Source organism: Prionailurus bengalensis, chromosome C2 (genome assembly GCF_016509475.1).
Source record: "Prionailurus bengalensis isolate Pbe53 chromosome C2, Fcat_Pben_1.1_paternal_pri, whole genome shotgun sequence".
In the NCBI taxonomy this organism is placed as follows: Eukaryota; Metazoa; Chordata; class Mammalia; order Carnivora; family Felidae; genus Prionailurus; species Prionailurus bengalensis.
In genome coordinates this window covers 75,571,996-75,585,542 of record NC_057350.1, presented here as the reverse complement: position 1 = coordinate 75,585,542, position 13,547 = coordinate 75,571,996, and the positions used below count along the sequence as shown (strand labels likewise).

The following is a 13,547-nucleotide window of genomic DNA, read 5'->3' as shown; positions in this document are numbered from 1 at the left end:
GAGAACTAAATGCTTGAAGAGGTCAAGTATCTTAGGTTATCTAGAAGAAAACAGCACTGCTAGAAAACTGATCTCTAGCTACTTATTTCTAGCTCCATGCTGTGTGTGCAGTTATGCCAAGTTCCCAAGTTTGCAGACATCTGTTTTGAGAAATGTCATTTATTTATAAAACATTAAATCCTGTGTAGGACCCACACCCCCAAGTACAAACCAAGTATGTAAATGCAATTAAAACTGGGAAGAAATTATTTTGGTTCATACCCAATAGAGCAGTGATGCACCAATAAATTGGATTATGCCATACATGGTCAAGTATTTAAATACCCCAAAGGATGAAACCAGAGCAGCTCGGCCTTCTCTGTTTAAGAAAAGATAAAAATAACTGGTTATGCATAATATACATCTCCCAGTCTTTTATATTTCAAAGGGAGTTCAAATTTAATAGCTTGTTGATATACATTCACTTAATCAATGAGTCATCGTCTCAATTATTTGTTGAAACACTCATCTGTTCATTCATTTTCAGCTTCTATCATGACCTCACTCATTGACTCACTTTTATTTAGGGCTTATAAGGTACCAGCATTGTGCTAAGAGTCATGGAGGATATAAATGAATCAGGCACAGTCTTTATTTTCAGTGAATTCAAAAGATTAACACATATATTACAAACACATGACATTATGATGAGATACAAAATGTCAAGCATTCACTCAGCTGTGACTCTTTACATCCTAACAACAGGCTTCTGAGAACTGAAGTCTGTATGTTTTGGAGTCCCATGGAGACATTAAGCTAAAGGACAGGTGCTTTTGCATGTTAGGAAGTACGGGTGTGACTCCAATATGTGAGATGAATTGGCTTTTGTTGGTTTCCATACTCCAGAGAGAACCCATGGTAATAATCTGAGCTGGTGTGCCCTTCAAAAGACATAAAGACAACAGTAAAAACCGCAGGTTAAAAAGTAAATATCCACCCCACCTTGAAAAATCCTGTTTGGCTGCTATTCCCTTAACTGAGGCTTGGTGTGGTGGTGGGTTATGACAGGCCAAAGAAGACAACAACACAAGGCAGGAACACGTGATGGAGGGATGGTGAACTTGGCAAAAAACCCCTCCTGCAGCCTGCTCTCATCAAAGCAGAAGCGAATTCACATGGGGGGGCAACCCATGTCACCACCACAACCACCACCCCACATTGACATGGGCATTAGTGCTACTTGAAGCCTTTGTCAATGAAATGGGGACTCGAGAAGGAAAACCTTAAAAGACAAACTAATAACCACCTGGGCTCAGGCAGGATGAGAATGTTTGGGAGGGATGGGCCAGGATGCGTTGGGCAGATGTCCTCCACCAGGCTGTGAGGCACTAACATTTGTTTTCAGCACAGAGGGTGCAGCAGCAGACAAGCTGAGAGTGGGTCAGGCATGTGAAGCCTAGACCGTTTTCTGACATAAACTTTGTGGTTTCATCCTTTTTCTCCTTTTGTGAAGGGCTCAAGAAGCCATTCTAAATAAAGTATGGGTCTCCAAAATTACTCCTATAATTATGAATTTTAAGAAGCCAATTCATTTATTTATGCAGCCTACAAACATTCCTCCAGTGCTCTGTTGTGTCCAGCTTAGTGCTGGGCACAATAATACAGAAATGAATAAGGTGCAGTCCTTATCCTAAAAGGCTTCCACTCTAGCAGCAAGTCAGTCATGTTTCAAAAGATACAAATGAAAACTTGTGGCTCTATGCATTTAAAACTGTACCTCGCTACGCCTCTGGAAGATGTTTTCTCAGAAATAAGCATACATCAAGGATAGCAAGGGTAAAATGGGCCTAACAGAGCTGAACCATATCTAATTTTTATGAATCTAGGAAATAAAAAAGCAAAGAGCTTCTACCTTGAGTCTTACTAAACCATCTGCCACTAGAGAAATTTTACACCATGATGTGTATCTTAAAACACTGCATTCCATTCACAAATGAATTGGGCCATGTGTGTGAGACAGCATCTGAAGTTCAAATTGCACTGCCTCTCAGATGGATCAAATAGGCACTTGTGCAACCATCCAAGAGTTTAAACTCCCTCCACACCTGTTGCTCCAGCTTACCCTCCATAACTCCCACCTGAGAAGCCTCCCAACAGGAGGCTTAAGGGGGCTGAGAAGCCTGGGCTACTGGGCTCTACACTCTCCAGTTAAAATCCCATTTCTAAATGTGGCTCTCCACTTCTCCCACTTGGAATGTTCTCCCACCTCCTTCCCGTTTACGTACTTCCTATCCATCCTTCAAGTCCCAGTTCCCCTCCTGAAACCTTCCCTCCTGGCTTGAGTTACCAATCGGAACTACTGGAACAATTACCATATTGTTTGAGCATTAATTTTTTTAAAACTAATTTGTTGAGCACTTCTCACTGATCAGGCAGATGATTCTCTGTTTTGTGATTATATTTCTATCTCTCTGTACCTTTACTGGAATATGAGTCTTCCAGGACAAAATCTGTCTCATCCTTTATCCACCATATTGCCAAGCACAATATTTTAAAAAGCTCCATGAGTTGTATTGACGTAGGGACAGGGTCCTGGGCACTCTCATTTCGTAGTCACTGGCTAGGAACCAAATTTAAGGCAGTAGAGAGTAAAGAGAGGACTTGGAGACAGTCTCCCAAGACAATCCAGTAAAACATAGTGCCTGCTTGGCTATGGATGAAGAAAGGAGAGAGTTCAGATTGCTCTGAAGTTCTGGGGGCTCTAAGGACCAGATAGTTCTCAGAAGCAGAGAACATGGGAGTTAGGAAGAGGAGTCTCCTGCTCTGGAGGCAGGAGAGCTGCTGATGTTTGAGGGTGTGTGGAAGGACACAGGGGCAGGCACCCCGAGATCAGAGAGATGTGTCAAGCTGTCTATTTGCTATGCAACCAGACATAGGCATAGAATTTCAAGCCTAGCACCTTTAGGTAACTCCTGCTAGTAGGTGCCCATTCAGATGCACAGATGCACCAGGGGACATGCTGGAGAACTTCATGTTCATCCCTTTGGAATAAACTTCAAGTTTCAGGGATGTCTTTCAAACCACTGGCTGTGAAGATGGCCTAAAGTTACCCCACAGTGTTACAGGGAGCAACAGAAGAGTACAATTTGTGAACAAAATATAAAACCTAACATTTTATTCTTAACTACATTTAAAGTATGAGTAGAGACGAAAATCAGTAATGAGAGCAGAATGGAGGCGAGGGAACTATCTTGACAAAATAAATGGTCTTTAATTCCTTCCCCTTCCCTAGATTGCTTGTGATCATTTTGGATATTTGCTGATTGGTAACTTGGAGAGATAACATTATCTGGGGAGGCTATGTGATGGAGTGTTTTCTTTATGCTGCCTCACCCTTCCCAATCCCCAGGAGGAAGGTTCCAGTAAGCACCCAACATACAAGATAAGGGAGAGAAGTAAGAAATGCAATCAGTTTTTAAATATCAACTCTACCTTTCAACTGTCCATACAATATAGCCTTTCATCCTTTCAGCCTCGGCAAAGGTCACTTTTTGTGGTTTTTACCAGCATTCCCAAGCAGCACAAATGGCCCCTTAACTGGTGCTTGGATAGCACTGTACCCATACCTCTGTGTGACACTTATCACTTTAAATTGTGGTTGAATTCTGTACAGAGCCAGACAATGAGCCCGTCGGTCATGAGGGTGGAAGGGAACTAGTGGCTTACCTGATGAGATGAGGCACACACGCGATGTTGGCTATTTTCGAGGTGAAAGGGGAGGCCACAGATGCCTCCTGCTCTGACAGCGAAATGCCCGCATGAGCCATTTTCAAAGCCTAGAAGGATAAATCCACATTACACCCATGACTCCTCGGGCCACGTTCTATTTGAACACCATGAGCTATTCTTCACATTATTGAGTTTATAACCCTGTAAACTTCCAGCCCTGGGTGTCTGTTTATGCTGTCCCTCCACATGGAGTACTATCCCCCTCCAGATCCAGAAAGTCATCAACCAAAGAGGCGCCAGCTAAACGATGCTCCTGGGGCAAAAGAGTGGTGCGTGCGTTCATATGCATGTGTGTGCATTGCTTGTGCGGATGTAGATGTGATAAGCAAAAGGAAGGAATCATTCAAGAAGTCTACTGAAAAGGTGATAGCATTTGGATGGGTATGTGTGGAGGTCTTCCTCATCACAGTTCTTACACTCAGCAGACCATCTTCACGAACGATAGGAAAAAATATCAAATCCCCACCTTTCCTTAGGCTGCCTGATATAGCCAACCAGTTAACTGTTGGGACGAAGTACGGGGCTCACAGCATCTTCACTGGAGACAGGGACCGAATCGTACTTATCACACATCCTTCCAGGACCTGTGTTGCCTCACTAAAATAAAGGCTAATTCATTGTTGCAAGACTCGAAATGGCCCAGAGAGAGCATAGAGCAGACAGTGGCCAATAAGGAGGCCAGAGTCAATTTTTTAATCCCATAAGAATTGTATGAGCATAAAATGAGATTTCGTAGTTCTGTAGTTCTGTAGAATTGCAAAGCTTCTGTTTACCATGGCTGGCACATACTAAATTCATGTTCAATACACATTAGAATAATTCCTTCTCCCTCTAATCTCTCTTAGTATTTTTTATCTCTATTACATATTTTAGAGATCATCTGTTTTATGCTTGGGTTAATATATGTTTAATGTTTATTTTTGAAGGAGACAGAGCATGAGCAGGAGAAAGGCAGAGAGAGAGGGAGACACAGAATCCAAAGCAGTCTCCAGGCTCTGAGCTGTTAGTACAGAGCCTGACACAGGGCTCGAACTCACGAGCTGCAAGAGCATGACCTGAGCCGAAGTCGGATGCTTAACTAACAGAGCCACCCATGAACCCCTGTTTGGGTTAATATTATGCATGATTCTTTCCACCACTAGATAATGAATATTAGGGGCAGAGACTATGTCCTTTTTTAGCACTTATTATTTGTTTTGTTCTAATTTCTACATAATTATGGGAATGGGAAACTCATTTTAGGTTTTGAATCATAGACTAACAACGAGCGTCTTCTCATGAAACATAAGGTAGAAAAATTCATAATAGATCTCTAAGTGTGAACACAATTTTCCTCAGAACTTAAACGAAAATAGTTAAAAAGAGAGGAACACAACTACCCAGATCCTAAGGATCTAGTAGGCTTTGGAAATAAAAAGCAATTCCGTTCAGTTTTGTGCTGAAGATTTTGTACTGAAAATATTTGCTTATGCACATAAATCTTCAAGGTGAGCTATTATTTCAACCATATCTTCAACACTCAGAGTCTAAAACACGTACTGCTTTCTCTTGTGTATGGGAAAGCATCTGCTGAGAATTATTTAATTTAGGTCTGTCTATAGTTTGTCATAGCCACATAGTTTGGTCTGCGATTTCACTGATATGTTATGCATACATGATTTTATTCATAATTCAGCACTTTAAACCATCAGTTTCAAACGTTTCCTTCACTCGGCCTTTACCACTCATGTGTTCTACTCACCCCACAGTCATTAGCTCCATCTCCGCACATGCCCACGTAGTAACTGCAGGGGATGGATAAAAAACAATGCCTTAACACCTCTCTTGGGTAATTTTCATCAAAACCAACTCACACGTGATGTATGTGTGTGTTGAACACACGTGGCATCAGGCTCGTGGCAAATGACTTGGAGAGAAATATCCCCAGAGGAATAAGGCTGTTGTATTTGTTTCCACCATTTGGAAATGACAGTGATTTTGCCAAGGACGGCCACCAAGAAGATTACACATTTCAAAACAAGTCCTGGATGATTGTATCCATCAGGGCTAAGCTTAAGCGTGTGCAGCCATAATCACAGCACTTCCCACACCTGATGCACCGAATAACCTGATCCATCTGTGTTTTTTGGTGGCTGATGCCAGTGGAAATTTAGACACTAGGATGAGAAACCTTTGGGAAATGGTTGAACAGATAGAACCAAAAACATATACACATAATCTTGAGGCATTCTGGAGTGATATGAGAGCATATGCTCCTAATCGCTACCAGTTTGGTGTGCAAACACCACAGCATGAATAGAAGAGTAATAACAAAACCAATACAGGCAAAAAATAAAGTTCTTGGACAGTTTCCTTATGATTAGCTGACACATAAGAGATAGTCATTTTTATAAGTCAAAAATGGTCAAAACAAACTCATAAGATTCAACCCAATATTTGTCAGGTATATACGAAAATATTCTTATAAACATTTCATGGGCTCACACGCATGTCATGACTGTGTACATTTGCTGAAGTGGGTCCTTTTCTTCAGGCTCAAATCACATATTTAGTCTTTATATCACACAAAGAATCTTACATCTTCAAGTGCTCCCTGAATTCAGAAGACAACTCAGACAACCTTATGTGCATTGTCAGTGATAAAGTCAGGAGGAATAAGATGGGGAAATCGAGAAGACAGTTCATTCCGAGACAGCATATTTTCCTGAATTGAGTTTTCTTTAAGAGAATATAGCTTTTCAAAAGTAAGCATATAAATTGGCAAAATTTCTTAGGCATTGAGATGGGTAAAATTACTTTCTTCGGCTGCTGTCATGTAATGACCATGTAAGTAAAATAGTCACTTAAACACTGGCTACTAACCCAGCCTCAAGGCATTATGGGAGTTGATAGGCATTCTTTTTAAAACTTCCCTAAGAATGTTTTGGCAACACAAAATAGTGAAAGGCAGTCTCCTGATTTTAGCTACTACTTGTCAGTAATTATCTGAAGTTTCACTACTCTCTTTCCTTTTCACTTTCTGGAAATATGTAGCTCAGAAATTATAACATTCCCAGAAAATTATAGGTAGGACTGGTCTCAAGAAGAACCATTTCACTCTGATGTACATGGTTATCTATATTTTTGAAGGAGATTAAAAAAAAAAAGGACTTTTTTTTTTTTTTTGGCCTCCATACCCAAACCATGGCTAGGGCCAGATACAGTGAGACTATCATTCCACCTAATGGACCAACCTCAAATAATTCCAGGGGATGACCCACACACTTCATTTTTCTCATTTTGAGATATATAAGCCCCTGTTTTTTCTATTCCCCACATCCAAGCAGATCTTTTAATTTATGCTGTATGGGCCACAGAAGGAATGCTGTATGGGGTAAGCAGCTTCGAAAATGGCTCTATGATTGCCATCTCCTGGTGTTCAAGACGTTATATAAAGCCCTTCCCTGGGTTTGGGCTAGACTCAGTGACGTGCCTCTAATAAACAGAATACAGAAAAAGTGATGGGATGTCTCTTCTGAGATGAGGATATAAAAAATGGTGATCTCTCTCCGTCTCTCTTTTGCTCACTCTTGTGGATGCTAGCTACCACACTATGAGCTGCTTATGAAATGATCCATGTAGCAAGGAGCAGAAGGTGGCTTCTGTCCAACAGCTACAGGGAACTAAAAAATCCTGCCAACAGCACGTGAGGGAGGCCAGTGGCGGGTCCTTCCTCCTCCAGCACTGAGGTAGCTGCAGTCCTTGCTTAACACCCAACTGCAGCCTTGTGAGAGGCCTGAGCCGGAAGACTCAGCTAGGCACACATGGCTTTCTGACCCATTGGAATGTAAAATAAGTGGTGTTACTCTGAGCCACTAAATGTGGGGCTAATTTGTTAAGCAGCAATAGATAATGAATACACTCTCCTTTCGTGCAATAATACCTACTTTAATTTCTGAAATTCTTCAATAAGACTAGATTTCTGCCCAGGAGACATTCTTGCAAAAATGGTTCCATTCACCAGGATCTAAAGAGAAAAACAACTACTGCAATAAGATTAGGATGAACACTATTTTTAATTTTTAAAGTTTATTTATTTAGAGAGAAAGGGACAGAGAGAGAGCAGGGGAGGGTCAGAGAGGGAATAGAGAGAGAGAGAGAGAGAGAGAGAGAATCCCAAGCAGGCTCTCTGCTGTGAGCACGGACCCACCATGGGACTCGATCTTATGAACCACGAGATCATGACCTGAACCAAAATCAAGAGTTGGACACTTAACCACCTGAGCCACCCAGCAGCCCCCAAGGACACTTTTTTAAAAAAAGAACAGCCCTGAAAGTCATTCCCAGACACTGTTTGAATATAGCAATAGGTGGTGTGTCGTTAGCCCAAATGTCAGGACAGGGAGAAAGGGGACTCAATGCTTTAATATTTAACTTTCACTTTCATCTCCCATCACAACTTTATGACTTTTTTCCTGGCCATTTTTCTGAGATGGGATAAGCTCTAGTTAATAATAGCTGAAAAGCAGCAGAGTATATGGGACAAAAATGCTTAAGGAAATACAGTTCTTTCTACTAAACACTATCACCACAATTGCAGCATAGATAGAGGAAAAGCGATAGGTGAGGAGTGGAGACCAACGTTCCATTCTCAGCTCTGGTCCCACTAGCTGGGCAAAGCTTAGACAAGGGACCTAAACTCTCTGAGTCTCAGCTTCCCCATCTCCTCAATTAGGTACTGCACTAGAGCTTTCTAGAAGCCTCTGGGGTCTAGATTCAATGGTCTTGTCTGTTAAGGTGACAGAATTTTCAAGAAACTGCTAACAGATGGTTGCTTGCCCTCAGCTTATCTCCTTCACACTGACAGCACAACCCTGCACAGCACTATTTTTAAATAGACACACAGAGGACAAGATAACAAATGATTTTGAAAATAAACCACGGGGTCTTTGTTTCCTGCTGCTGTAATTTAAGAATCCAGACAGGAAGGGGAATAGAGCTCAACCTGACATGAGTTGGTGGCTTTCAGAGAGAGGCTGACCCACAAAACAGGCAGCACATTTGGAACTATTTGGAGGTCCTCCCTGCTGGGAAGGGAAAGGAGGAGGCAGACTGGGATTGGGCTGGCCATGGGGGGGTGAAGAGCTGTACCAGAGCTCAGACTCTGAAGAGGGGGTCATGCGCATGTGCAGGATCAGGTAGGGCTGGGGAACTTCTGAAGGAGCACCTTTGGGGGTGTTTATTCCCCAAATCTGAGACAACCTCACTGATCATCACCTTCACTATTCTCTTCTTCATTTTTTTTTTTTTTGCCTCACTAATTTGAGAGCAAAACAAAACATTTCACCAGTACTTACTTTTGGAAGCAAGCTGTTGAAATGCTGAAATATCACTTGGTAGGATTTCCCACTCATTGCAAAATGGTAACAGCTCCCTCTTGCTCCATCAGGCACCGAACTGTTCCCAATGTTAACGCAGGTTTCCTAAATTCAAAAGGGCATTGTTTCCACATGGGCTCTTAAAGAATGTCTCTGCTTTCCTATGTTTTATGGAAGGAAGTGTATTCAAGTTATGCAATAGTGTGAGGGCCAGCAAATACATAATGTGCAATTTGTCCATGGAACCTAGACTCCGATGAAGAAGACACTCAAAATGTCCTTCCCAAATTATATGAACATATGAGACATTGACAACACAATGCTCAGGATCATGTCCTAGGAGTTCATACATGTATGTCAGTCTGCTGAGGAAATCCTTCCGAGGTAGTGATTCCAAGGAAGAGTAGAAAACATTCTTCCCTCCTCTTTCCTCTCCTCTTCATGCTTTTATTTCCTAAGATCTTTTACCAGTCATTCACTCACCAATCATTCCCCAATTTCTTCCTTGTAAAATAGGCAGACTCTTTCTTCAGAGCCTAGCTCCTTATAGCACCTGCCTTCTCCCCACCTCAACAGGCAACATGTTCCTTCATGGTGTTCCACTCCTCTTCCATGCCCTATGTTCCATTGCACCGGCTCTTTCTCTCCTGCCCTCCACTTGTCAATGTGCTCCCATCACTGCAATCTAGCTCTACCTGGCTCAGCCCCAAGAGAGAGCACCCGATGAATGCACATGCACTCACAGTGTTGACAGCTGATCATGCTTTTTCATGCAACATTTCTCAGGGGTCCTTACATTAGTGTAGAACTCTGAGTTCAAATAGCATAGAAGGTGAGAACATTCTTTTCACTAGAGGAATTCATCTTCATATTCTGAATTGGGAGGCAAGGAGATACACCCCTCTCTTTCCACGCCCCTTCTCCCAACTGCAAAATAGCCAACAAAAATATGCTTAAAGCATTCCACATGAGGCAAGGAAAGAATTCCTTCTGCTTTCAATAGAAAGTTGGATAGGGAAAGTGGTGGGAGGGAGCCAGACTACCCAGCGATGGCCAAAACTTCAGTAAAGGTATTAAATTAGTGAGTGGGTAGTGTGAGTGGACTGTTTGTTAAAAATTAGTGAAGACCTGATTTTTATCACACAGTGAAATGGAGGCAACATGCATTGACACAGAAGCAAGTGAGTTTGCAAGGATATAAGCACCAGAAATCTGCTGAAAGTGCAGATAGAGCTGTCATCTTTTACAGCCAATATGATGGGGTTTGAGCCAAGTAGGGGTAGGGTCACTGTACAGTTGTGCAGTTTGTATACTGTACAAGGCCTACTCTACATTTAACAATCCAAAGGGCTGGTCAGCCTGAAGGAAGGGAGCATTTTTGTAATTTATCACCTGGAGGACCATCTGGAATTCAGACAAAGGCAGAGGTGCCACATTTAATGATAGGATGTCAGGCTGCAGCCCATTTTTTTCACAAAAGCACAGGAAAGTTGCTATCTCGAAAAGCTTGACACTTGCTAACTTAATGTCACGAACACAGCACAATCTAAATGGCCATGGATCTGGGGGCTTCTGGGTGGCTCAGTGGGTTAAGCGTCCAACTTCAGCTCAGGTCATGATCTCACAGTTAGTGAGTTTGAGCCCCACGTCGGACTCTGTGCTGACAGCTCAGAGCCTGGAGCCTGCTTCAGATTCTGTCTTCCTCTCTCTCCGCCCTTCCTCAGCTTGCAATCTGTTTCTCTCTCTCTCACACAAAATAAACATTAAATTTTTTTTTAACTTAAAAAGTATTTCTGAAAAGTCTTTAAAAAAATAAACAAGTAAATGCCCATGGATCTGGGTGCTATCAGACAGACCTAAATTTGATTTCCTGCTCTGCAACTTGCCAGTGGTGTGTCTTGGGCAAGTTTACCTTGTTGGACCTCAGTTTTCACATTTGTGAATTGAACAGTTTGTCAACTGTATAGGCCAACTATGAGATTCAAATGGGAAATATGGACATAAGTTCCCAGCCACATTGGAATCATGGGCTGATGCCAGCTCCCAACCCAGAGATTTGGATTTAACCAGTAAAACCTTGGCACTGGAAGCTTTAAAACTCTTCCAGGTGATTTCTTCATGCAGCCAAGGCGAGAAGTGCTAGTGGAAATGCTAAATGCTTTGCAAACTTCAGAACCTCCAGCTGTGAAGGGTTTTGACTTTGGTGACTTCTAACGCCCAGAGAAGGCTGCCCAGGCCAGGGCTATATGCCATCGGCCCAGGCCACCAAGGGGCCTTCTAACATTTGCTCACATTCTTCTCTGGTCCATTCTCCTGGTTCTCAACCAGCTGCCAAGTCACAGAGGCAGGAACAAAATCTTCTGGTTCATTGGCTTCAACAAGGATCACTTGGCTTCCTCCAGGAATCATTTCAGAATTCTTTGCCACAGTAATCGCTGTTTGAAGGTTGTCACCTAGATGACAAAGAGAGTCAGCTTGCTTTCTGTGTAAATCTCTCAGCAGCTCAAATTGAGCTCTGCCTCCTCTGAGTGGGCATACCCCAATATTGGTGCTCTTTGGGGGGCATTTCCCACTTTTGGCCTTATTTGATAACCATTTGTCTGTCCGTCTTGCCCAAGCCTGTCTGTCTCTAGTGGTCAAAAACAATGTCTGCATCTCCCTGCCACAATGGCAGCATGTCTTCAACACTGAATATTTCCAAAACATGCAAGGATGAATAAGGAAATGGTTACGTGCTTTTTGATGAACCCTCAGAAGACTGAGAGCCCCAAGTGGTGAAGATAACACGGGCCCACTCCGATCGCATGGAACCATTTTGGGGATCCGGATTGCAGTCAAACAGAGACTAGAACACTGAGGGCTGGGCCATGCGTGGACTGGATCAGCATATGCTATGCCTGCCCCACAGCCCTAAAGGACAGCTCAGTAGAGTCTTACACCCTTTACACAGAAGCCTCACTGGGGTTCTTGATGAGCACGTATCCGTTCTTGTGTTTAAACATTTACTGTGAGCCTATTAACTCTGGACCAAGCCCAAGTAGGGAGAAGGGGCATTAGACAAAGAGAATGAAGTATGGTCTCTGCTACCAAATCTCACAGTCATCTTGGAGCTGCTGCACTTGTGCCGCAAGAACAGGAGTCAAAGAACAGTAACACATGACAGCTAAGTATTTTTCCTTCTGCCTCAGCCACATGAACCCACTTAGCTCACATGGTCTTTTTCTGACGCCTGGGATACATTGAACGTGTCAGGCCTCCAGAAGTACACACCTGTAATCATCACGGTCCTGATGCAGGCTTCATGCAGTTCCTTCAAGACTGACTTGCTTTCTTTTTTCAAGCGATTCTCCATTATGAGAAGTCCCAGAAATGTCAAGTCTGACTCCACCTTCTCTCTTGGGATTCAGGAGAAAATATTAAACTTATTTATGGAGTCTTGACGGTTGAATTTATTTCTTCCTTAAAAAACTTTTTCTAAATTTTATCAATGTAATGCATGCATATGTTTTAAAAATAAAAAAGAACCCAAAAGCTTATGATGAAAACCAATAATCCCTGTCTCCACCCCTATTCACCCCCTCTCCTTCCCTGGGGCAACTATTTTTATATCTTTTAGCAACTTCTTCCATTTTTCAACTCCATTTTTTAACAGAATGTGTTTATCAACCAACTCTTCTCTTGGTTTCTAAAATTTTTGTTAATCACACATATTTTGTTTTTAATTTCAAAGACCTTTTTTGTGACCTGGTAATCAGTTTAGTTAGGCATTTAGTAAGTCTACGGGATACTACGGTAACAGTTGAATATGGAATCATTCCTTTCAACCTCCATCTGTAACCTCCAGAAAATATATGATATCAGCTAAGCCTTCAAAAAGTTATCAGAATTTGAAATTGGAAGCTTGGAGTCTAACTGGGTTACACTCATTTTATAGGAACTCACCTCAGGAATGGAATAAATCTCAGGTGACTTTTTAAAAAGTCAACGTGGGGGGCCAAGATCTCTTTCTTAATCTCGCATTGTTCCTTTTTCTGCCCAGGGAGGAGTTAAGATTGCAGAAGGAGCTGGAGACCTAAGGACCTAACCTTGTTGGGTACAATCTCCCATGTTCAGTCCTGTCCCACGTCTACCTTCCACAGTACGTGATAGAGCTGAGTCTCTGCCTGTCAGGCTCTACAGGGTGGAGCAACTTCCCTCTCGCCATCTCTCTCTCTGGCATGGTGTAGACCACACTTCTTCCATCCCTACTGATTCAGACTCCATTCACCGCCCCCCACCTACTTTTCATCTTACAGAAATGATAGAAATCTGTCTGCACTTAATCACCTCTCTAGTTTTCTTTGATGTTATTTATTTTCTATCATGCTGGTAGGACTTGGGAGATAGAAGAAATAAACACGCAAGTCAGTAAACCTTCTTCAA

General features: G+C 42.3%; 2 protein-coding genes across 2 annotated transcripts in view; both read right to left on the bottom strand.

The window, feature by feature from the left end:
* The window catches only part of ATP13A5 (ATPase 13A5), a 141,210-nt gene that overhangs the window by 21,540 nt on the left and 106,123 nt on the right, over window positions 1–13,547 (bottom strand). The window lies entirely within an intron of this gene.
* On the bottom strand, window positions 10,875–12,774 carry LOC122491602 (probable cation-transporting ATPase 13A5). Its single transcript, XM_043594575.1, has 2 exons — window positions 12,396–12,774; window positions 10,875–11,578 (listed from the first exon to the last, which is right to left on the bottom strand). The coding sequence occupies exons 1-2, from the start codon at window positions 12,475–12,477 to the stop codon at window positions 11,403–11,405; spliced, it is 258 nt and encodes an 85-aa protein (XP_043450510.1). The 5' UTR covers window positions 12,478–12,774; the 3' UTR covers window positions 10,875–11,402.

What these genes read in the sequence shown, in the direction of transcription:
- LOC122491602 (XM_043594575.1), bottom strand. Translation starts at nt 12,477, where the DNA reads ATGGAGAATCGCTTGAAAAAAGAAAGCAAGTCAGTCTTGAAGGAACTG. An exon ending in CAGGACCGTGATGATTACAG is followed by an intron (nt 11,579 to 12,395) that starts GTGTGTACTTCT and finishes TTTGTCATCTAG; the next exon opens with GTGACAACCTTCAAACAGCG.